General features: G+C 32.8%; 1 protein-coding gene across 1 annotated transcript in view; it reads left to right on the top strand.

The window, feature by feature from the left end:
- The first annotated feature begins 5,989 nt into the window (after positions 1–5,989).
- Positions 5,990–24,053, top strand: part of Gat (sodium- and chloride-dependent GABA transporter) — a 70,162-nt gene continuing 52,098 nt past the window's right edge. Inside the window, exon 1 of the mRNA XM_089233754.1 lies at positions 5,990–6,511. Within this exon, the coding sequence (XP_089089880.1) occupies positions 6,265–6,511 (247 nt within the window). The 5' untranslated portion in view covers positions 5,990–6,264. The remainder of the gene's footprint in view (positions 6,512–24,053) is intronic.

The following is a 24,053-nucleotide window of genomic DNA, read 5'->3' as shown; positions in this document are numbered from 1 at the left end:
CCATATTTCCCGACTATTTCATACAACCCCCAAGTATAATTTTTACCCCCAAGTATAATTTCTTTATAAATATCTTTTTTATGAGACAAGATATTTATTTTTAAGTAACATGATTTTGTCAATGCAACGAGAAGCATCCAAATTTTGTAAAAATACAGATTTCGTGTTTATGTCATCTTTCAAACTAGAATAATAACTTAAAAAAAAAGGTATTCTATAACCCATGCACTTTCTATACGCACTATACAGGCTGTCTCAAACTGTTTGCACAGCAGATATTTCTGCAACCACTGACTTTAAAACATACTTTCAAAATAAAAAGTTTTCAAATGATGTGCAATCACTTAAAATCTCCAAATTTATTTGAGGGGTGGTATACATAAAACAAAAAAAGAAATCAACAGTCACTGCGTGATTGAACTTCCAATTATTGAAATGTAGATGCCGCTATATGAAAAACATTTGGAAAAAAATTAATATTTTATATGCAATATATATTTATCGCGCGAGATATTAAATAAATAAAATCACTATGTTAAGCTTCAATGAAAATTTTTCTTCACTCATTGGTTCCAGCAGATACAACAATATACAGAGTGTCTTGCAAGTCTTAACTAGGCCTTTATTTTATCAAGCGTTCATCGTAGAGAGAAATGGTTCAAAAATTTTCATTTTAAAAGACTGCACAAATAGAATGAGAACTCAACTTCATTTTATCTTTATAAACAACACTTACATTTTTGAAAACTATTTTACCAATTACAGAATTTTTACTACTTTGAATTTAATTTACGTTTCGAAATTTGTGAATCACACCCTTAATCATTAGCGATAAAGGCTGAAAGTTTCGAAGTGAAATATCATCGTTAATATACGTGTATAATTATAAGATACAACCACGTGTGTAATTATACAATACAATCACGTGTGTAATTATACAATACAATCACGTGTGTAACTATACAATACAAAATCATGTGTATACTTGTACAATCACGTGCTTTACAAATTGATTACGTTACTTCAAAATCCTGCCAAATTCACCGAACGTACACCAAAAGTGTAACTTAAGAGTTTTGAAACTGATAACCCTAAAGAGAAATCGAGCAAATAAAAAGCAAAAACCAGTTGTTTTTTTCCCCTCTCTTGTGTGCGTATGAGTGCAATTTTCAAATTTTTACGTGCTTGTTATTACGATTTTCTCAGATATTGGAGTTTTTGAGTTTATCCGTGAGATTAAAAAAAACTACTGCCCAGAGAAAATTTGGAAATCTTGCAGAAATGTTTACGTGCTATGTGTTAGTAAAATGAACCTCAAATTTAAAATTTACCCATGGGAAATATTTTTCAAAAAAAATGTTGAATACAGATTTTTGAAATTTATACTTTTTTCAAACTTTAAAAATTCATGAAATTCTAACGAATGATCAGCTATCGAAGTTCGACTCATTTTACTAATACATATCGTACATTATTAAAATATTCGTATGTCGTATATTTTATCGTCAAAATATTCCTACAGAATTTTCGGTGCAGTAGTTTGTTTTTTTTAATCTTAAACGAACGGCTCAAAAACTGCAATTTGAGAACATCGCGTTCAAAGTGTTTTTCTTCACGTTTACACTATAATTCATTAATTTTTAATTTTATTTTGAAAAAACAAATTAACCCGATTGACACGAGATTTTTTGCATTTGATTTCCACAACTGAATGAAACATTTTTTAAAGCCTTGTTTGAAGAATCAACTTGAGGAATCGTAACACCTCTTGAATGAATAAAGTATCACTCTCAAAGTATCAATTTTGAGATGAAATTTTTTTTTCCCAGTTCCAATTCAGAAGTTTTGGAAGATTAACTTGATTAACACAATAAGCATGTTGAATGAAACTGATCACAGTTACAAATTATTACGATGAACTCTCTCTCTCTAACAATTACAGTTTAAAATTTTTACGCATCTCATTTATGTTATGAATGTGCGTATGAAACAAACCCATACTCAAAACCATATTTACTACTACTAAACCAGACATGCACCTCGTCCATATTCCTCTGCGGAACCTCTAACGAATTGGTACAAAACCATATTTAGAAGAACAAACAGTAAAAAGATGGCTTTCATTTTGAAAATTGAGAGCTGGGAAAGGGGCATCATTTTTCGGAAAAAAAATCAGGAAACGAAATATAAGAACATCTCGAAGAGGAGTAAAAATTAGTACTAATTCAAAAATCTGGCGATAAATTTGCCAATATGGTAGACGAAGATAACACGTAATAACAAGGTTATAATATACATTACATAGACATATTACGTGGAGAGAAAAGGTGCCAATCGTGAAAGAAGACGACCGAAGGTTGGCTTCTAACGGAATTGAATATTTCAGTTCATTTTGTGAAGAAGTGGCAACCCACTGCTATCGGAGAAATTTAGGAAATTTACTTCCGTTGGGTGTGTAACTAATCGTTAGAAAAATGACACGTCACAAAAATTCAAAACGTTATAATTCCCTTAATATTCATCCGATCCCAAAACGGAAAACACTTTTCCATGTTAGTTTTTCACAAGGAATCACGTGTGTAATTGTTTGGCGGTCAACAGTTACCACCCTGTATAAAAATTAGTTTTTCTATTTTTTTTTATACAAAGTTACTCATTTTTTGTGATAAAATTTTTCTATTTGGGACACCAGTATCGATTGGTGAGGGACAATGCAAGGTTATGGTGTCGCAGGGAATTTTTCTCCAATAGGGTTGTTAATAAATGGAATAGCTTACCCCCGGAGGTAGTAAATTGTAACACAATTGACACGTTTAAAAAGAAATACGATAAACATGTTGGGGTAAATCGAGAAGCTATCCATTCTTAGAATAAGACAACCATAAGTATTCTTTATGGGCATTGTATAATATTTTATCATGTGTATATATTGTTTGTAATTTGTGTTAATTGCATTTTTAATTGGGTTGCTGTGTTTTTGAAACATATGACATCCATATTTTTATGGGCATCTTTTTATCAGCCACCTCGTTGGGCATTTTGCCTGTTGTGGCGTTGTATTTGTATTTGTATTTGTATTTGTATTTTGTTAATGCATACGACTCCTTAGGAAATTAATGACATTTTGAGTAATCGTCCGTCATTTGAAAACTTTTTTTGAATTGGGAGTATGTTTCTATATATATATATATATATATATATATATAAAGTAAATGGTTGCAGAGATCCGCTGTGCAAACAATTTGGGACAGCCTGTATTGCCACTCTAATGTCGATTTCAAATCGATATAAAGTTCGAACAATGTAAAATATAGTGTAAAACGAAAACTTTTATCTCTTGTATATAGAATTACTCAATTTAAATTTTTTTTCAGCCATTTTATTTTAAATGTTTTCTTGCCATCTTCTTACTAGAAATCAATTTTAAAAGCACTCATGTGTAATGCTTAATCTCATAAACCTAAATGTTTTGCTAATTTTTCAAAACACTTTTTTTAAAAGCATTTACCTATGGACGTTTTATATTTGGAAAATGGGAAAGAATTGAACAGAAATTTTAGGAAAACTTTTCCGGGGTGATAAAAAAGAAAAAAGAGTATAAGAAAAAAATATTTCAGAACATTACTACAGTGTTTAGTTTTTCCATTACGTCCGTAAGTGCTAAACTCACTTTTTCATTTTTAGTGAAAATTTTTCTTACTTCCTCAAAATTTTCTTCAAGTTCACGAATAAAATATAATTTACCAAACAGTATATTACTGTAGTTATCCCCTGCAATTTAAACAACCTTACGGAACATAAATTTACAATTTTTCTCAAACCGTTCTAGCTATGATGTGACTATTTTCCACGAGAAAAAAAAAATTATGCTAAAAAGCATTACGGAAACGTTTTTCAAATATTTTATTCCATATAACTAATCAAAACTAAGGATTTTTATATTATATTATTATTATCATCAAAACTTTTTAATTTATTTGTTTATTAACTAATTGAAAGATACGGTTAAAATGAGTGGTTATTTTAACCAGTATTAATGCAAAAATAGAAATAAACCTTCTTCATGCACATTTTTAATAATAATTTTATAAGTTTAAAATTCAATAATTTATGAGAGTTGCACTTGATTATCATTTGCCTATGAACATTATCATTCTTCTAATTTTAAGTATCAGTAAGAAGACGAGTATCGCATTTCCGTACAGAATTATTTTTCTTATCACAACTTAGGAAAAAAGTTTCGCTTTTTTTCCAAGTAAATGATTGTATCCGAGGATGATGTCACTCTCCGCTATCCATACGAAGATTTTTAACAGCTAGCTGATGCGAAGATAAATTTAGGAAAGAGGAAATGCAAGTGCCCTTACGGGGGATCGAACCCACGTCCTCTCACTTCCTTCACTAAGCGAGAGGACGTGGGTTGATTGTATATTACCTATGCTATTCAAAACGTGATTGATACAACCAGAAATATGAGTTGCGGAATAAGGAATTAGCGGTCTCGTACCTTTTAACATGATAAAATAAACCTTGAAAATTATGCTCTACTGGAGAATATCATTTAAAATATTAATTTAGCATTTATTTATTTCCAATTTAGTACACATATTTTTGAATGCATATGCTATGCTGACACAATATTTTATATATCTTCAATACGGTTTATTTTTTTCTTTTGCAAACTTTTAAACATTGAGAAAAAAAATGCATTGTTAACATTTTGCGCACGTAATGAAATTGCATGAAATTATTGTAATAGAATAAAAATTGATTAAAAATAAAATAGAATGTTCAGTTGTATTGTTCAGCAGATTAAGGAAAATTTTTGAGATTCGTTCATAAATATTTGATTTATGAAAAAAGTATTTTTAATTTTTAAAAATTTGAATTTTAAATTTAATTTTAAATAAGATTGGGTCAATTAATTTTCAATATTTTGGCTTCTGCGATGAATTGAACAGTTTTCTTCATTTTGAATTAATTTTTGTTGCATTGCATTCATGCCCTTCCATTTTATTATGCACGCAAAGAGACTTAATAATATATTTTTTCTTAAAGTTTGAAAATCTGCAAAAAAGAAAGAATTAAAGATGTGTAAAACATTGTGTTGGCATAGAATAGCATAGCATATGCAATTAGAAACATGTGTATCAAATTTTTGAAATAAATTAACCGTTAAATTAACGATATTTCTATTGGAGCAGGTTTTTGAGGTTGTGACCATCACAAACTCTCTATGGTCTCATGTATATTTGAATAAACACGGCAAATACATGGTCAAAAAGCCCACTATACCAATTTCTTTTCTCAGTGTTTTGGTACTTCAGAAAGTACATCTTTTAGTGTCATTTCAGTACGAAATATGGCTGTAAGTATGCTATATAAACAGTTGTTTCCTTGTCGGTGTCATTTTTTATGAGAGCTGCTGAAAGTTTCCATGCTCATTCCTATAAAATCACACCAAAAATTGAAGGGATTGAAAATAAAATTTATGATAAAAACTATTCGACTTTGCCCTATATTTTATCTGTTTATAGTTCACTCTTCATTAAAAATTTCAGTTAATTAAAAATCTACTCTAATTAATTAAATTGCTATTTTGATGTATTATTCTAATTAAAAATGTGCTAACAACACTAATTTAAGTTCTTATTTGTAAAAAATATATCATTATTACGTTTTTATGGGGATGAACCATAGAAGGTTGAAAAGTAGAAGGCCTAGATACTCTTTCATCAACTGAAATATTCGATGGCAATTTATAGGTACGAATTCACCATGAATGAATGAACGAATGACAGGAAGAAGAAGAGGTCCACCCATGACAGACGGTATAGTCAAGAATTAAGTGCATTAAGGGGTGAAAAAATTCGAGCAAGTGGTTGATCCGATTGATAAAGAGGTTGGTTTTTCGAAGCCGCGGAAGAAAGAGACTCGGAAAAAGGCGGCACTTCGAAGCGAACGCAACAATTGGCAGTCAGTCGAGATCACATGACGTTCCGGCATCATCAGCGTTGGATGCTGACGGTTCTTCGAGTTGAGTTTTGACTCTCAAAGCTTCCAGAAGTGCTTGTGCTTTCTCTATATATTTCTCTTTCGTTCATTTTTTGAACTTACCGAAATAACAGGATTAACATTGGAGGGAAAAAAAAGAGTGCTGTCAACTACGATTCAGTTTCGTTTTTTTATCTCAAGTTCGTTTCGTTAGTTTTTCGTAGATTTCTTTTTTTTTAATTATTATTATTGTTATAAAATTTTTGTGCCATGTCCGATAAGAAGACTCAGAGCCACGAGTTGAACAGTTTTCCAACAAATGGAGGGTCATTGTCTACTTCTAAGGATGCATCTGGAACCGGTGGAACAGAGATCGTGGCCAAAAGTGTCGATGATGATCTACCGGAACGTGGAAATTGGGTTGGAAGACTTGACTTTATTATGTCATGTGTGGGCTATGCCATTGGCCTTGGAAATGTGTGGAGATTTCCTTACCTTTGCTACAAGAACGGAGGGGGTAAGCAAAATTATATTATATTCTTATTCACGATTTTGTGCTCACGCATTGTGTTTATTCGACAATGTTCACGCTAACTGTCGTCATTTTGTTTAACGAAACGCATTTCAATGCATTTATGCATTCAAATTAATTTTTTCTAAGAATTATTGAAATTAACACAACCATTTTTAAAACCCACTTGATTTTCAGTACCTGCCGAAAAACTTTCTTGGTAACTGGACCGCATTATTTCCGAAAGTAAAATTTTTTGTTACTTCAGAAAAACAGAATAAGCCATTAACACAGCCTAATTATTGTTAAAATGAAGTTTTTTCTTCGGTTTTGGTTCCCTGTGCACAAACCTTACAAGCGTTTCAAGGGGCAAATATTATGATGAATAGTGAGTATCGTTGAGCATGCCATCGTAACTATTTTCATATCAAGTCGTGGCGCACGGCTGCCGAATAGTTACCGTATTTATCCCCGACTGTGCAGTCCCCAATGAAACATCGATGCATTTTTCTAGGCTTCCATGGTTGACTAAGCTGTCTAGTCTGTTCATTTTATTATATAAATTAATCATTGGGTGACAAATTGAACAAATGAAGAGATTATTATGCAAGGGGATCCGGGTTCGATTCCCGGAGGAGGCAAATCACTTTTCTTTCCAAATATCAGTTTCGGCATAACATCCAGAAAATTCAATTTCTCAGTAAATTGAACAAATGTTTGTTCTGAATATTAAGAGTAAAGGAAAAATTAAGCAATCTTTGTTAATATTTCTTGAAAGCATTAGAATTCTGTACGGTAATGCGATACTCATCTTCTTACTGATAATTAAAATTAGAAGAATTATAATGTTAATACGGCAAATGTGTGTGTGATAATCAAGTTCAATTCTCATAAAAATTATTGAATTTTAAACTTATAAAATTATTATTAAAAATGTGCATGAAGAAGGTTTATTTCTATTAGCATTAATACTAGTTAAAATAACCACTCATTTTAACCGTATCTTTCAATTCGTTAATGAACAAATAAATTATAAAAAGTTTTGATGATAATAATATGATATAAATCCTTAGTTTTTATAGTTATATGTAATAAAAAATATTTGAAAAACTTTTCCGTAATGCTTTTTTTTAATTTATAAATAACGTAATATTCTCACGTATATTCCCAAAGGATCAGTATGATCCGTCCAGGGAATTTGTTAGTGTTAGTAGACATCCATGCTGGGATTCGAACCCAGACCTGCACAGTGAGAGGCTAGTTCCCCCACTATTCTTATCGTATGATTATATAAGATTGAAATAAAATTTTACGGAAAGTTATACAGAGAAATCTTTATCCACATTTTTTTTTACAACTTTCGTGAAATTATACATTGATATAACTGACTCCGATTTCTTGCACACATTTCGCACACTTGGGCCGGTATTACACTATAAAAGTTTGATAAAAAAAATTTTATAAACCTTGAAAAATGCAACGAATAAGCACATCTGTTACATTCGAGCGAATTTCACTGATCCGCCTAATCCGCCATTGGTTGCATTTTTCTAGTTTTATAAAAGTACTTTTACCAAACTTTTAAAGTGTAATGCTGGCCTAAGTGAGAATACTCAATAATAAAAAAAAATTAGCACTGGTATAAGCCACACCTTTTTTTTTTTGGACCGACTTCCAAAAGAAAAAGCATTTCTTGTACACTGGCAAATACGGCAATGCTTCTCGTTCTTTTGACAAAAGAATACCGATTTTGTAAAACACCAAGAGTTCTGAATGAAATTTTTTGAAATAAATTTATTTTATATAAGTTATATTTCAGAGGTATATTCTAGAAGCTGAACCACGCCGATTTCCAATTAGTGAATCTTTCTGACATGGAAGAACATTAAGAAAAACTGCAGATGATGAAATGATTTATATGGAAGCACATGGTGCGCGATTGCGTAATCTTATTTGATAATGAATACCTGTCTTAAAGACAAGTTGAGTAAATTGCATAACTCGGTAGTATGGCTATGGAAAGTTATATTTGATGCCACTCGAAACAGGCACGTGTTCAATGTCATTACACAGGTGAGCCCGTTGTTCCAGAGCTCCGACAAATACGACCGCATGATGTTTGATGATGCCCATGATCGCCGGATGTTTGTTCATAATGCTCCATTCCAAATATTCGAGGCATGATTCCAAGTATGTGAAAGGTAGCGTGAATGTTCAAGATGTCGAAGGAATCTAGACCATACTTTGTGCTCATATGCTGCTCCACACTTCGAAATTAGCGTTGGAGGACACGGCGTTAATAACAGCTGGCCATAAACCAGAGGAATTTGTCACTTCTGGCCTGCTACCAATGGACGCGTTGCGATTCGCTGCCAAGGCTACAAGAGCGAGTTTCTGTCAGCATCAATTCATAATACGCCAAAGTTAGCTTCTTTTACACTGTGAGAAGATTCATTCCTTAGCTAAAACTACATCTACAGTAAGTTAAGAAAGGGAAGAATCGTATCAAATGCCAGTCATCATCATAGCATTTCGACCTTCATTAGCAACAAGTTTCTTTTGAATTTCCCAATGGTTTGCCAAGACTTGGTTGCACCTCTCTCACTTTAATGCACTGGCATTCTTATTTCTCGGTAACTTCGGTTTCAAATGCTCTGGTAGCTATGAAATATCGTTTCATAGAATTCACCATCTGATCATAATTCTGACTTACTTATTGATCGTCATTGCTGCTTTATGCACCGAAAATCAGCATTAAATGCGAGTAAAATGGTTTTTCCTCATTTCTTTGAATGATGTTTTTTTCCCAAACTCTCTCCTCCGTTTTTCAAAAATTTGAATATCTAAGTGAATAATTCACTTACAAACGTGTAATTTTTTTAGTTGGCATCAAGAGAGACAGAACAACAACTTTCTAATTGGGGGGTATTCCCTTTAATACCGGGCAAGTGCGGGGAAATGTCTCTGGTGTATTGTTTGATTCTCAGAGGCTACAGCTCGCTTTTTCTCGGAGGATTCGCTTCGGCAAAATATCCAGAAAATTCTATTTCTCAGTATATTTCGGGCCGGATAAAACATCTCTCAATTCTAAAAAATATTTAAATTTTCTTCACATTGGAACTTTCTTCAATTTTTTGCAGAAGCAAATTTTTACAATTAATTAACAGCAGCTTTGAAAAAAATGAGTTGAAATATTTTGTCTTTCAAATCAAAATCTTACCATTTTGCTAGAGAATTTGTGTTCCAAAAAAGTTTTATTTCATTTTATCGCATGCGGTTATAATATTTTTTGAACACTTATACAATTTTTTTTTGAATAACTGCTCACATCTGTTTCCTATGAAAAGAAAAATACGGCATTATCAATAATGTATTATTAATAAGCAGTTTCAATCGCACTTGTCCCAGGCAATACTATCATAACCAAAGTTACATCAGCCAAAACGATCGATAATGTATGTAGCAAATATATAAATTTGTAGTAGATATAATTAATAAAAGTGTATACATGAGTCGATAATCTATTAGTACAAATACTGCCTGTATATCGATTTTAGCAATTGGATGGTCAAGGACAAAATATGATAACTAAGGCTGAGATTTTTATGACCTAAAAATTTTGAAAATATGCAAGCATTTATGACCTAAACAACATGAAAATATAACCTTAAAATTTAAAAATATGACCTCATAATTTTCCCATTATTTCATCTATTTCTTTTTTTTTAAGTTGAAAAATAACCAAAATATTTTGTCAATTTACCATTTTAATTGAAATTCTTTCACCAGATTCAAATTAAAATCACGCCTACCTTACGCACAATAGCTTTTCTTCAGTACGTTCTAGAATCGAACCGAATTTTATGAGATGCAGTTTCATTATGTTAAAAAAAACTCCTATTGTATAGTTTCTTCCAAGAAATATTTGAGGAAACTATACTTTGCAAAGGTTTTTTTCAAAATTCAAATATTGCTCCATCTGGTAATTTTTATTGAAGAAGGCTAGTCATAAAGCAGACGCCTAGTTTCTGCGTTCTCGTTGATTGTTCTCAAGTGCAATGTTGCTGTACATTAAATCGATTTTGTGCTGGAACTTTTAACATAACTAACAAAATAAAATACAGTGGTACCATCGGTCCTTTTTCTTTTACACAGAGCATAATTCCGGTCTACCTACTGACAATTCACTGCCGTTTTATCCGCTTTCAAATGTGAGTTGAGCCGAGTTCTTTTCCTAACTGATACCTGATATATACCTAACCGTCTGAGTGCATATCTAGTGTTGTGCGTGACGTTAGTGATGTCATCTGTGTTTGGAATTGTGAGTGACGTGTAATGCTTGAATATTTGTACAGTTGTAGGCAGGGTCGCAACTAGGGAAAAGCAGAGGGGTGTGGTGGCCTGAGAGCTGGACCAGGAAGAGCGCTAAGTTTGCTTTTTGTTCTTTCAAAATTACGAGGAAGGGGTGCTAAAAAGTACCTATTTACCCGGGTGGTAGTGTTAATTTTTCTTTTTGGTTGCGATCATAGTTGTAGGATCTATTGAGAGACTTTTCAATGGGGAGATCTACTCACATATGCCGTCTGCCTCTCCTGACAAACATGAAAATGCATTGAACGCGAAGATTTCGAGTGTCTGAATGAATAACATCTTTCGCAAGTGCTTGGCGAGCCATTCAGAAAGCAAAAGGCTCCTCCGAGAACAAAAAAGTAGCTACTGGGGGGGGAGAGCGCAAAAGTTTTTGCATTCCCAGAAAAGAAGGACATGTTCGAAGAAAAAAAGACGAATTCATTGTAAGTGCATAACTACATCTCTGAAGAAATGCCTTGAGATTAAAATTTCCGGTGATAAATGACCAAAACATGTGACCGACTGCTTAAAAATTCCTTAAAATATGACCGATTGCTCAAAAATGCTTAAAATATGACCGATTGCTCAAAAATGCTTAAAATATGACCAATAGCTCCTCGAAAATGCCTAAAATATAACTCGTCATAAAAAGCATGACATGACTAGAAATACGAACCCTAACAAACGGAATAAAAAAATGATCTTGATGAATTACCGATTTATTTATTAGTGTTTATTTGAGCTGTTTTCAGTTTATTACCTTCTGTCTAGGAATAGGAATATGCAGTCAAACAACTATGGAAGGGTACATATCTTTAATAATTTTCTTATTTTTCTGGTACGAAAATTTCCTCCTTTGACGTAATACTAATTTACTTTTTAAAAAAATCTTTGCGCATTTATTTTTTCTCATGAAGGGATTCATTTTCGACTGGGAACAGTTTCGTTTTCTCTCAGATTTTGCCTCATATTTCTTAAGATCAAAGGAGTAAAATATTTACGTACGACAGTTATTCTATTGTATAGCTCAAAAACGTTCACCAATTACTACACGTGTGAAATGCAGATATTTTAATGCAACACTCTTTAGAAAAATAAGCGCACGCACACACACACATGGAGACTTTTTAGAATAAACCTTTCGTGAATCATTTCAGTACTCGTGAGCTAAGTGATGCATTCTTAGAGAAATTCTAGACAGTATATGTTGCTGCCAAAAAGCCCGAGGTTTCGCCACTTCGTGAACTGGTCGGGCCAGTTGATCCAGCAGATGTCGGCTGGATTTTTCGCTGGCCCCTATATGCCGATCCCTATACATACCTATATGTGGATCACTAAGATATCGGTATTCAGATTCCTGTGATCGTTAGGATTGCCATAGCTAAGCATAATAATTATGGTTAGCTATGACTAATTATAAATGCCCATAATGATCACCAAAAAAAAAAATACTGGGCGAAGACCCCGAATCATAGGGTTCAGTATAGGGATACAAAGGCATCGATATATAGGAGCCAACCAAAGCCCGGCGAAAGTCCTAATTTCGAACATTGGTCGGATCAGCTGGACATAGGGGCCCTGTCCGAGTGATATTCATACGAGGGAGAGAGAGAGAATGAACTCCAGAATATTGCACTTAGAAACATGGATTTTTTTTTTGTTGGCCTTAAGAGAGACTCGAAAACAACATTCTAATTGGATTTTTAAGCACAGGGTGTCCATATAAAAAGCTAATCTTTATATTTTAATGACTATACAACCTCTTATAATATGAATGACATATCGGAGGTTCACACGTTATTTGGATACTTTTTCTAACTGGAGGTATGCCTCTAGGATCAACAGTTCGGCAGTAAATTGTGGTGCGACCTGTTAGCTGGTTACCCTGTATCACAGTGCTACTGTTTTTTGAAACATATATTTTTTGATACTTTTAAATTAAATTTTCGCTCATGTGGTTTTTTCTACAAATTAAAATTCACAAAAATCCGCCAGCAACGATCTGCGCTTTTAAAATTTACTTAAGCGATGCATAGTGAAATTTTTAATCGTGCTTTGGCTGGATTATCTGGCATTAGCTTGCACTGCATAGCGAAGCTTGCTCAAGTAAGTGCTTCTCTAACATACAATATACTTTAGGCTTCTTGTTTTTTGAAGCCAATGTCTTGGAAAATTTTCTGAGCATTACTCTGATTTTTATTGAGTATTTTCCATGGTTTATTGAGTTTCCCTTGTGATCGTGGCGAATTCCTTTCTTGGCAACACGGTAGGGTTATATTGCATGATTTTAAATTTTCTAAAAGGTGACTTTTATGAAACGTTTCTATACTCCGATGAAATTTGATACTTCTGAGTTCAAGGTAATATTTAAATTTTGTGTGAGTTGACTTTTCATAAATGTAATCAACAGGTCTGTAGACTTTCTAAAATGCTAGCCTAATCCACCATTAGTACCATGCGAGTCATTAGGTAATTTCAAAAATTTATTTGAAGAAAAGGAGTGGCTAGGGGTAGCAATGAATCGTACAAAACATTCACCCACAACATGTAAAACATCCGAAAAGAAGTTTCACGGTTGAACAAAGATGAACGATGAACTTTTTTTGCGTGCTTAAAACTACTTAAAAAAAGAAGCAAAACGTTAAGTACAGGCGCCCCTCTCTTTACGCGATTAATTGGTTCCACGAAATAACCACGTAAAGTGAGGAGAATTTAACATGGGTAAGATAGGGATAGGTGTTTTCTTCAGAAGGATAATAAAAAGTGAATCCCACTTCTAGTAGCAAAATAAAATTTTTTGAATGAATTAATTATTCAAACATAAATCTCGTCAATTTAGTCTATATGTGTAAATTTAGTTAATACATTTTAATAATACTTTTTACTTTTGTGTTCGCTACTTGTGATTGATTCTAGTGCGAGTGTGGATGTGTTTTCTTTCCTGAAGAGCCTGTTATGATAGGCTGATAACTTTTTTAACGACAGCAGTTAAAATTATACTGACAAGCAGCATCCTTCGTCTTTTAATAAAAACTTAAAGAGCAAAGCTAAAGAATTCTGAATATTCCTCGCTCGCAAATATGACAATTCTAGATTCATTAGGATCGTTTTCTTCGAATAAAGTTCTGATGTCATTGTCCATGTGTTACCAAAAGATGCTCATTAGTGAGATCTGGTGAGATGGATTCGAGCGGTTCTGCCATATTTGTCTCATCTACATCAACAAATACAACGGATTTTGTCATTTCAATTATGTCATACTTGTAATTTGTAAGCCCATTTCGGGGATTAAAGAGACAGAATTTTACAGACCGAATTTTGCGCGTCGAAATTTGTAAAATTAACTTTTCAAAATCTCGTGATAGCGAAATCGCGTAAAGCGAAACCACGTGAAGCGAGGGATACCAAAACTATTTTCAAAAACAGTATATTTATTTATTTAGTTATTTTTCACATCTCAACATGCTGAGCCCAATTACAGAGATGGAAAACCAACACGGACATGAAAATACCAAAAATACAATAAAGTAATGAAAATATAAATTTAAAGTAAAATAATAACAAAATAATAACTCACCAAATTTTTACACGTTAAGAATTAAATCGTCAACAAACACATAATAAAGTTCTGATGGCATTGTCGATGTGTTACCAAATAATACAGAAATATATGTACGTAATGGAAATACAAATTGATAATTCGATGCAAGGAAGGCAAAGCCACGTCTACCCAAAATAAAAACCAAGAAATAGAGAATTGCACAAAAATACAATATGCAAAGATAAGTGAACAGAAGGAAATTATTATGAAAAACAAATGAAAACAAGAAAAAAAAAATCGTGATGCCAAAGCACTCTTAGAGACAAAAAGTAGCCTTGATGAGAGATATGTACAGTATCTACTGGAATGAGGAATCTTAATGAAAAATATCAGAGGGAATTCACCCGTATTGTAATTTTTACAAGCCCGCAAAATTGGTGAAGTTCCCAAAATGAATTATTTCACATGAATTAATTTATAATTCTCAATACTAAATTTTTTCAATAATATTCAGACTATGTGCTTCAGATTTCCAAATCCATTTTATGCCAAAAGGCATCACTTTTTTAAAGCTGCATTCTCACAAAACGGAGCATAAAATGAAGGAAGTAATTTATATTGTATATTCATGGCCTGGAATATGATTCTACCCATTCATTTCTATGAATGGACAACCTCTGGAATTTTGAAAACTGTAGGTGGTCCCCGTGGGAGAAGTGAAATATTATTTCGGTGTTACTGATTGCTCTTGAAAGAGAAACACAAAATCTCATGTAATCTTCACGGAATGTTTGTTTGAGAATTTTTGCTTACCACACCAAAGTATTTGCTTCAAACTATCATAAATGTTTGATAATTAAAACCGGTGTTTATTATTTCGGAAAAATTAATGTGTCTTCAGTTCTAATTTCATCATGCACTGTAGCATTTTTTTTTCGGGTTTTAATTTTTTTAAAAAGTCACTGGACACACGTTCTCGGTCACCTCGTTGGGCGTTTTGCCTGTTGTGGTCTTGTATTTGTATTTGTATGAAATAAATCACCGAAAGAATGTAAAAGATGAAATGAAGAGCAAAGATGAAATGAAGAGCAAAGATGAAATGAAGAGCAAAGATGAAATGAAGAGCAAAGATGAAATCAAGAGCAAAGATGAAATGAAGAGCAAAGATGAAATGAAGAGCAAAGATGAAATGAAGAGCAAAGATGAAATGAAGAGCAAAGATGAAATGAAGAGCAAAGATGAAATGAAGAGCAAAGATGAAATGAAGAGCAAAGATGAAATGAAGAGCAAAGATGAAATGAAGAGCAAAGATCAAATAAAGATACTTAATGGAGATTTCTTCTCCATTTAGTATCCTCGATAAAAGAGAAGCTAGAATCATATGAATTATTACATAACTTAAACTGACCACTTATGCAATCTGAACAGCTGACTGAAGTTTCCGAAATGTTTTAACAAATATACTCTTAAATTAAAATAATGCGTATTGTGTATAGTTCTGTGATGTGTTTATGCCTTCTCTGTAGAGATCAGTAGAACAGACTTTTTGGGTGTTCAAAACTCAGACAAGTTCTGCTGTACACAGAAGATATTTTGCAGAATGTGACTCCCTTCTATAATATTTTTCAATATCACATTCTCTGGACATTTCCACAACACGCGCGTATCACTTTTTTCATGCTCGTGTTAACCGAAATTCTTATTCCAAGTCCTCGTAAAATCATGAAATTTTAATGCAACCAAACATGATTTCAGAAATTCTCGTATTAGCCATGAACTCGTATTCAACTTTGCTTGTATTAAGCGAGTTCAATTGTATCAGGTTTTTTTCTTTACACCAGTGTCAAAAACGTTTGAGGAAAATAATTTGAAAGCTTGTAGAGGCAAGATAATTCGTGTGGATTTTTCTGATGAAAAACATTTACTTTAATCTAAGATAACAATTTCTTCGCATTACGGTTTTTTTTTCTTAAAAGGAGTACAATCAACAGCCAAATAATAAATAAAAAAACTGAACCTGATTACTTTATCGTGTTTGTCGAATCTTATGATTATGCAGTTAGAGCTAACGAGTTTCTTTTGTAACATTAAAAAAAAAATTATCGGTATTTTTTACCCCGATGAATGTTATTAAGTTATTATTTCTGAAAAGAATAATTTATATATTATTCATTTTCTAACAAAGTTTCACGGATCACTATGATAAAAATCAAAATTTTCTCTCTTGTTTTCTTTATAGCAGTTTATAATATGCTTCGAAATGAATTGAAAATCAACGCATCACGTTTCTTGTCCAATATTTTCAAGATCAATCAAAACGGACATTCAAATTTGCATTTTTTTCAAGTGTTTTATTTCTTAAAAGTTTTGGTGTTTGAGGAGAAATAATTATTCCTACACACGTTTCCTACAAAAATATATTTTATTTTTAAAAGACCATAAAAAAACTATACGAACATGTGTGATTGTCAACATCATTCACAACACGCAATAGGAAATTCAGAAATATTAAAAGAAATCATTCCACACGAAATTGAAACAGCTATTCACATAAATGATTTCTGGAATTTTCCTATCGGTCAGTCAGTCATTGTTGTAAAGCAAAGTTAAATGCTCCACGAATGGAAATTCGGTGTATTTTTATTCCCGAGCGTTTCAATCTATGGGTCTGTTCAACTATTTCTATACAAATCATTCGTAGATTCGAGTGTTACGCCATGGGACAACCATATATGTAACATGTTAATGAAAACAGCAGCAGTTATTTTCTCGTTCGTAATTAGAAGCACCAATGAAGGGAAATGCTTTTCGCTTTTCACTCTGTCCTTTCGTGTCGTGAGCGACGTAATTCAATTTTTCCCTTGCAAACAGCCCAAGGCTTTAATGGAAATGAGTTTTCACACGATGATTTACGCCGACTCATTCAAGAGCAAAAAATAAATAAGTTGAGACAAAAAGTATTAGACCATTATAATACCCACTGAAAAAAATAGCAATATTTTTTTATATGTGCCTAATTAATTCATATTAACTTAAATGAAAATAAACATTCATTTCCTAGCTTTATTATACCGTACATCCACGAGTTTCCGTTAGAATTTTATACAAATGCATATGCCATCTTTCTTCCTCTATTCGGAGAGACCTTTTAAAAACATAATTTTGGAGGTTTGCAGCGCTTACACTGATACAGCGCCTACGTTAATTTTCGTTTTAAAAAACACAATCTCTAAAAAATAGACTGTAGTGTTATCGTATAATATTTAATTATCAACTAACTGAATTTCATTTCAACTATTTAGACTTGGTTGTGAGATTTATCACACATTGTCTCATTCTAACGAATATTTGTTAGTAGAATGCAAGAAATATAAGTTTTTATAGGAAAGTTGAATTTATCTTGTGAAGGTGTGGAGCTTATATACATATATGCAGCAAAAATATGTTATGTGTCGGATTTAAAATTTAGTATACATATTACACATAATTAACTACCAATATTAGCGCCATAGGCAGCTGGAATACATAGTGTGCTATATAAACGACGAAGATAAATTTGAAAGCATATAGCTCAACGCTAAACGAAATCAATGAAATGAAATTTGAAAATTCAAAATTGAAACAAATGAAGAAATTTGAGTTGAAAAATGCAAAGCCATATCTGGGTTCTTCAACGGGGGAAACACCACAGAGACTGACCAAAAAAGCAAAACATTTCCGATTGTACTTTTGGAATAAGCCTAAACGAAAGTACAAGTCCTTCTGCGTTTCGCTCGTAGCACATCAGAAGCCAAACAAACAAAAATCAATTTAGACAGACGAATAATCCAATAACAACCACACATTTCAAATATTTAATATTTTATACATATATAACTCAGAGGGTTGTTAGTAGGTATCAAGAGGAACAGGAATTGCAACGGAACATGGTGTCGCAAACCACGTTGAGGGGGTGAAAATCGCGAAAAACACATGCAGGTTTCGACGTCACGCTGGAATGGCAAAAAGTACAATAATAACTACAAAAATATTTATTTGATTAATTACTACAAGAGATGTTGGAAGTTATGGCCGCTGACGTCATTGCACAGTTGTTTTACAACGACGTAAAAACGATTCCCGGATGCGCTCGAAGATGCCAGGTATGCTTTTGATGTCTGCTGCAGCGACGACAATCCGCGCTACGAGATCCTCTGGTGTATCCACAGGCGTCACATAAACAAGTAATTTAAGGTGACCCCATAGTAAAAGCCACTCGGATTGAGATCCGGCGAACGTAGAGGCCAAGCAACGGGTCCCGGGCGTCCAATCCAGCTCCTTGGGTATGTAACATCTACACGTGCTCACTACCGCAATAGCGCTAATTTACGTCATCGGCAGCTCGTGATCCTACCCCAGCGCATGTGTTTCGTGACGCTGCTTACGTCAGATATGGTGAGCGAACTCACGAACATATATATTCCGCTATCAACTGATATCCACATTCGTCTCCTCTGGACTTAGTGCCTGCACGTTTTTCGCGATTTTCACCCTCTCAACGTGGTTCGCGACACCATGTTCCATTGCAATTTTTGTTCCTCTGATGCCTACTAACAACCCTCTGAGTTTGTCGGCCCATTAACAGAACACCCTGTATGCTGTATATACGTTGAAAAAAAATCTTTTTTTTAATACTGCGGTGCTTTTAGTCAAAAAATACGGCGTATTATTCTGAATATGTTGTTAAGTCTGTGTGTGCAATTTAGTTTTATATTTGTTTTTCACTAACTTGAATATTAATAATTATCTTACTAGTTAATCGGATGACGTAGTTTGAACGCTAGTACGTTCTAGCTTAAACATGGTGAATTCATTGTAAAAATGATACAAAAATTTTACAAAGTTTATTTGTTTTATTTATTAAAGTTTACAAATTATATATATACATATATATATGAAGTATACTCACCAAGACACTAATTATAATTTTTTAATTATGTATCCGATTTTTTTTTTTCAATTGATATATGAATCACTCAAGTTTGATATCAATATAGTAGCTTCGAAGTCGGAAAAAAGTTTCAAATAAAGTTGTCATTATATTTTTATTAAGAAATATTTAATGCATGAATGCAGTGATATACACTGCTGTCCAAAAAAACGTTATATGCTTTAATACTTTGGTGTCATTACTTTTACGAGGTCATGCAATACCAATCACTTATCTCTAGCCATATTTACATCATTGTTTCATCTATATCCTTAACATATGTTAGAAGTAACGAATGACTCTTTACATTCCTCTTCAACAAGAGGTTTAAGAGTAATCAATTACACTTGAGTTGGAATTAAGTGGTGACCAATTAAGTGTCCGAACGATGCCCAGTGCTTTTGCAACCAACCAGTATCTTAACGGATTTGGACGAGAAAGGAATTAAAATAAATGGAGAATTTCTCAACCATTTGCGTTTTGCCGACGACATTATTATCATCAGCAGTAATCCAGACGAACTAGAAAAAATTATACAAGAACTGGTGAAGGCAAGTATTCAGGTGGGTTTGAAAATGAATCTGCAAAAGACCAAAGTTATGTTCAACTCCTTTACGTTGAAGAAGACGATCTGGCTCAACAACACAGAGATAGAAGTAGAAAGTTATGTATACCTGGGACAAGAAATTACCATGGACAACGGAATCATTAATGAAATAAACAGAAGGATCAGAATTGGATGGAGAATTTTTTGCAGCAAAAACTGTGTAATTCTGAAGTGTCACATGCCATTATGCCTGAAAAGAAAAGTGTCTAACGAGTGTGTGCTATCAGCACTGACTTATGGAGCTGAAACACGGACACTCACGAGCAAGACGATAAAAGTCTACAGACAACAAAAAGGAGCATGGAAAGATGTATGTTAGTCATCACAATGAGAGACAGGGAACGAATCTTTTGGATAAGGAACCACGCAAAGGTATATGATATGGAAGGAATTAAACTTCTAAAATGGAAATGGGCTGGATATATTGCAAGAAGACAGGACAACTGATGGATCACAAGTATTTTAAATTGGTACCCCCGTGGTGTTAAACGTCCGAGAAGGCGTCCCTACACAAGATGGATCGTAGTTGGAGCCAACTGGATGGCTAAAGTATGACAGAATAATTTTGGAAAAATTTAGAGGAGACCTTCATCCAGCAGTGGATTGAAAATGGTTGATGTGATAATGACATGAAAATAAAGAGAAAACGTTCAAGAATTTTTTTCAACATCGCACAATACATGGCAGCACTTCCGTAGTGACTGACATTGACTTAACCCTTTTTTTTCAGTTACAAATTTCTGAATGCATGCTACACAGAAGTAGCGGAAACACTCTTGCATATTCTCATTACACGAAAACTTTTTCTCTCATTGCCACCATTTTTAATTTCAGAGACTGCGTTCTAGGGAAGTGCTGCCGTCTGTTGAACGATGTTGGTAAAAAAACTGTGACAATGTTTTTCTTTATTTTAATGTATCACAGATTATATTATATATCTGCAATTTTTAAAATCGTGTCATTCACTTCTGCAAACCCTGTACTTGATTAATTGAAATTTAATTTACTACTAAATTATCTGACGCGTGTAAACGGGCCTTAAGGTTTGCAGTACGGGAGTTTCTTCAGCCACGCGATGTACTTGAGTATTAATTCCATACGTGGTTTTTAGGGGTAAATAAAAATAGATATTAAATCGTGATCTATAAAGTGAGTTTGGAGCATTTAAAAATGTTTATATTACTTTTCATAAAAGAATTAGCTCCGCGTATGTACATTCATGAACTATTAGTATCAACGTTAATAAAAGAAAATGTAAATTTCTTAGGAAATTAAATTATATAAATAATGATATCCTTGTTTATGGCGGTATAGAAGTTCAGAAAACTTATTAAATCACCTGCTTGTGGAAAAAACCATTTCAAATAATCTGAAGCATAAAAAAAACTGTATCTGTAATTCAAAAATGTTTCTTTTTTTCATAAATTAAAATGTTTCACCCACCACTTACGCAAATTCACCTTTAAGCATGATTTAGAATCACTGAAAGTTCTACAAGTATCAACATATTTATGTTCATTAGCGAAAGAAAGTGTCATTTCAACCTAAAACATGTCATAACCCGTTTTGTTTTATCATTATTGTTATTTTTATTTCGTTTTTTTAGCAGGTGTTAGTTTTACGGTAAGAAAACTTAGTGTTTTTAAATAGTCACTTTTGATTTACGTTAGAAATGCCATTCCTAAGACAAAACATCCACTAACTCACTTTCATGCAGTTTTATTTTTCTTGTATTTTTTTATTCGGTGCTGAAGATTAAATGAAATATCAGGCAGCTTTCCAGTAGAGCCCCCCCATCTTAATTTTTTTTTTTCAATTGTGTGTATCATTCCCAGCTACTACGTTCACACTTATTTTTATCCTATCTTTATACGTTCCCTACGGTCGTGATATGACGTTTTTTCATTCATTTGTCTTGGAACAACATTATTTTCTTTTTAAATTGAGCACACACGTGTTAGCTAACTCAGGATAAATTGCATTCGACAGCTTAATTCATTTTCCAGAAAGGTCACGTTTTACTATGGCAAACATATATCTTCCGTTAGTCTCTCGCGTTGACAGGCCTGAAATGATCAAACTGCTATAAGCGTATGTTTACTTAACGTTCGAGTATGGAATATTTTAATTTTTCCTTTGTCAAGCAATCACTGTCGCATGTCTGATATGGTCAATGAATAGTTGAAACCAGCTTTTCCCACAGCTGTGGAAACATGAAAACAAATAAAAAAGTTTAATCAGCTTTTGATTTTTTCGTTTCCTATTCTTTTATAATTTTTTTTAGAAAACCTCATCAACTGTTGTCATAGTTGAATAATGTGTTTCTCAGAATAGCAACCGCAACGCTTATGTTTGTGGAAACATAGTTTTAGAGCTTGCGGCATTTAGTTTGAGGCAACACACGTGTTCGGTTTTTTTTTAATTGATACTGATCACTTAGTGAAAAATTTCAAACAATTTTTATGGCATAAAGGAAAATATATTAAAAGGACAGAGGAAGGTTAAATGTGAAAGTTTAGTTTTTATCGTAAGAAAATGCCGTATATGTACGCCTACGTTAAGTTTACGCAAACATTTCTAATGTTTTTTTGTTGTTGTTTTTTTCTTCAAAATGTTGCGGCACTTATATATATACGTCAAGCTCACTAATATGTTTCAATATTTGTTCTTTCTGCGGTACTTTTTTGGAAAATACAATAAATTAAAAATATGAATATCTAAAAATGTTTAGGTATAGCAGAAACAAACGAACATTATATTGTTGGAAGAAGAGATTTTTTTCACACTAAGAAGAGAAAAATGGAACTGGCATACAAACGACAGTGGAATTGTTAGCATTGTTGGAAATTTTTATAACACTCCTTACGAACGTGAAAAAAAGACTAGGAATTCTGGATGTCAGCTATTTGTTGTAGAGATTATAAATTACTGGTAAAAGACTATTGTCGATAATTCTGAATATCTTATTTCTCACTTTTTCTCGAAAAGAAAAACTGTCATTATGTTATTCAGATTTTCCTCCGTAACTGATTTTGTGAGCCACTTTGCACGTAAGGCAGCGTTTCCGGCTTCTTTAAAAAGATAATTGAAATTCCATTTTCACCTAGTCATTTTCTTTTTTCATGCATTTGATAGCGTTTTAAACGTTCTTTTTCATTACACAAGCAACTTGTATGAAACTCCTGTTTTATTTTATTTTCCTTCTGCTTCGTTTTTTTACATCACAGAGTAATTTCTTCACGTTCGTAAAGAGTGTTATAAACATTTTCATAATGCTAACAATTCATTGTCGTTTCTATGTTAGTTAATATCAAGAAAAAGTGAGAAATGGACATTAAGAATTATCGACAATAGTCTTTTATTAGTTATTTGTAAGCTCTACACCTAAGTGCTGACATCCAGACTTGAATTTACATTGGTCACAGCTTAATCAAAATACAATCTATTTTAACTACTCTACAAATACACTATAGCTAGATTTTTAAAGTGGCTTCAGGACAATTAGATCACATATAAATAAACGGGAAACTTGTAGAACAACACAAAAAATACGGATTATCACTATATCTTTCTTTTATTGACTTTGAAAAAGGGTTTGAATCCTTAATATCTACTGTAGTTGAAGTTTCACATGCAAATGGGATACAGGACATCATTATGATACACACACATAGATATCATTCTATCATATCAATGTAGATCCATTATAGATATATGACAAATTAACCACGTCTTTAGAAAAAAAAAAGAAAAGAAAAGAAACAAGAGAGAACTTAGAAGAGGAGCCACAGAAGGCGATACTATTTCACCAAAACCATCACATTTAATGCTGCTTATATTAGAAGTATCTAAAGAACTGTAATGGGACAAGAAAAGTGGTTAAAAAAAATTCTCAACCATTCACGGGTTTTAGCGATGTCATTGTAGTAATTAGTAATGACTCAGATGAATTGGGAGAATCGATATAAAAGAATTGGCAAAAGTTTTTACGTTTTAGGGTAAAAATTAATCTGCAAAAGATGAAAGTTATGTTCAACAATTTTTGTCTTGTAAAAGAAGCTTATATTCAACAATTTTTATA

Source organism: Pholcus phalangioides, unplaced genomic scaffold, assembly GCF_987345545.1.
Source record: "Pholcus phalangioides strain wild (caught in Gottingen) unplaced genomic scaffold, Ppha-v1.0 ptg000007l_1, whole genome shotgun sequence".
In the NCBI taxonomy this organism is placed as follows: domain Eukaryota; kingdom Metazoa; phylum Arthropoda; class Arachnida; order Araneae; family Pholcidae; genus Pholcus; species Pholcus phalangioides.
The sequence above is the reverse complement of the archived record's forward strand: the minus strand, read 5'-3'. Positions and strand labels throughout refer to the sequence as shown.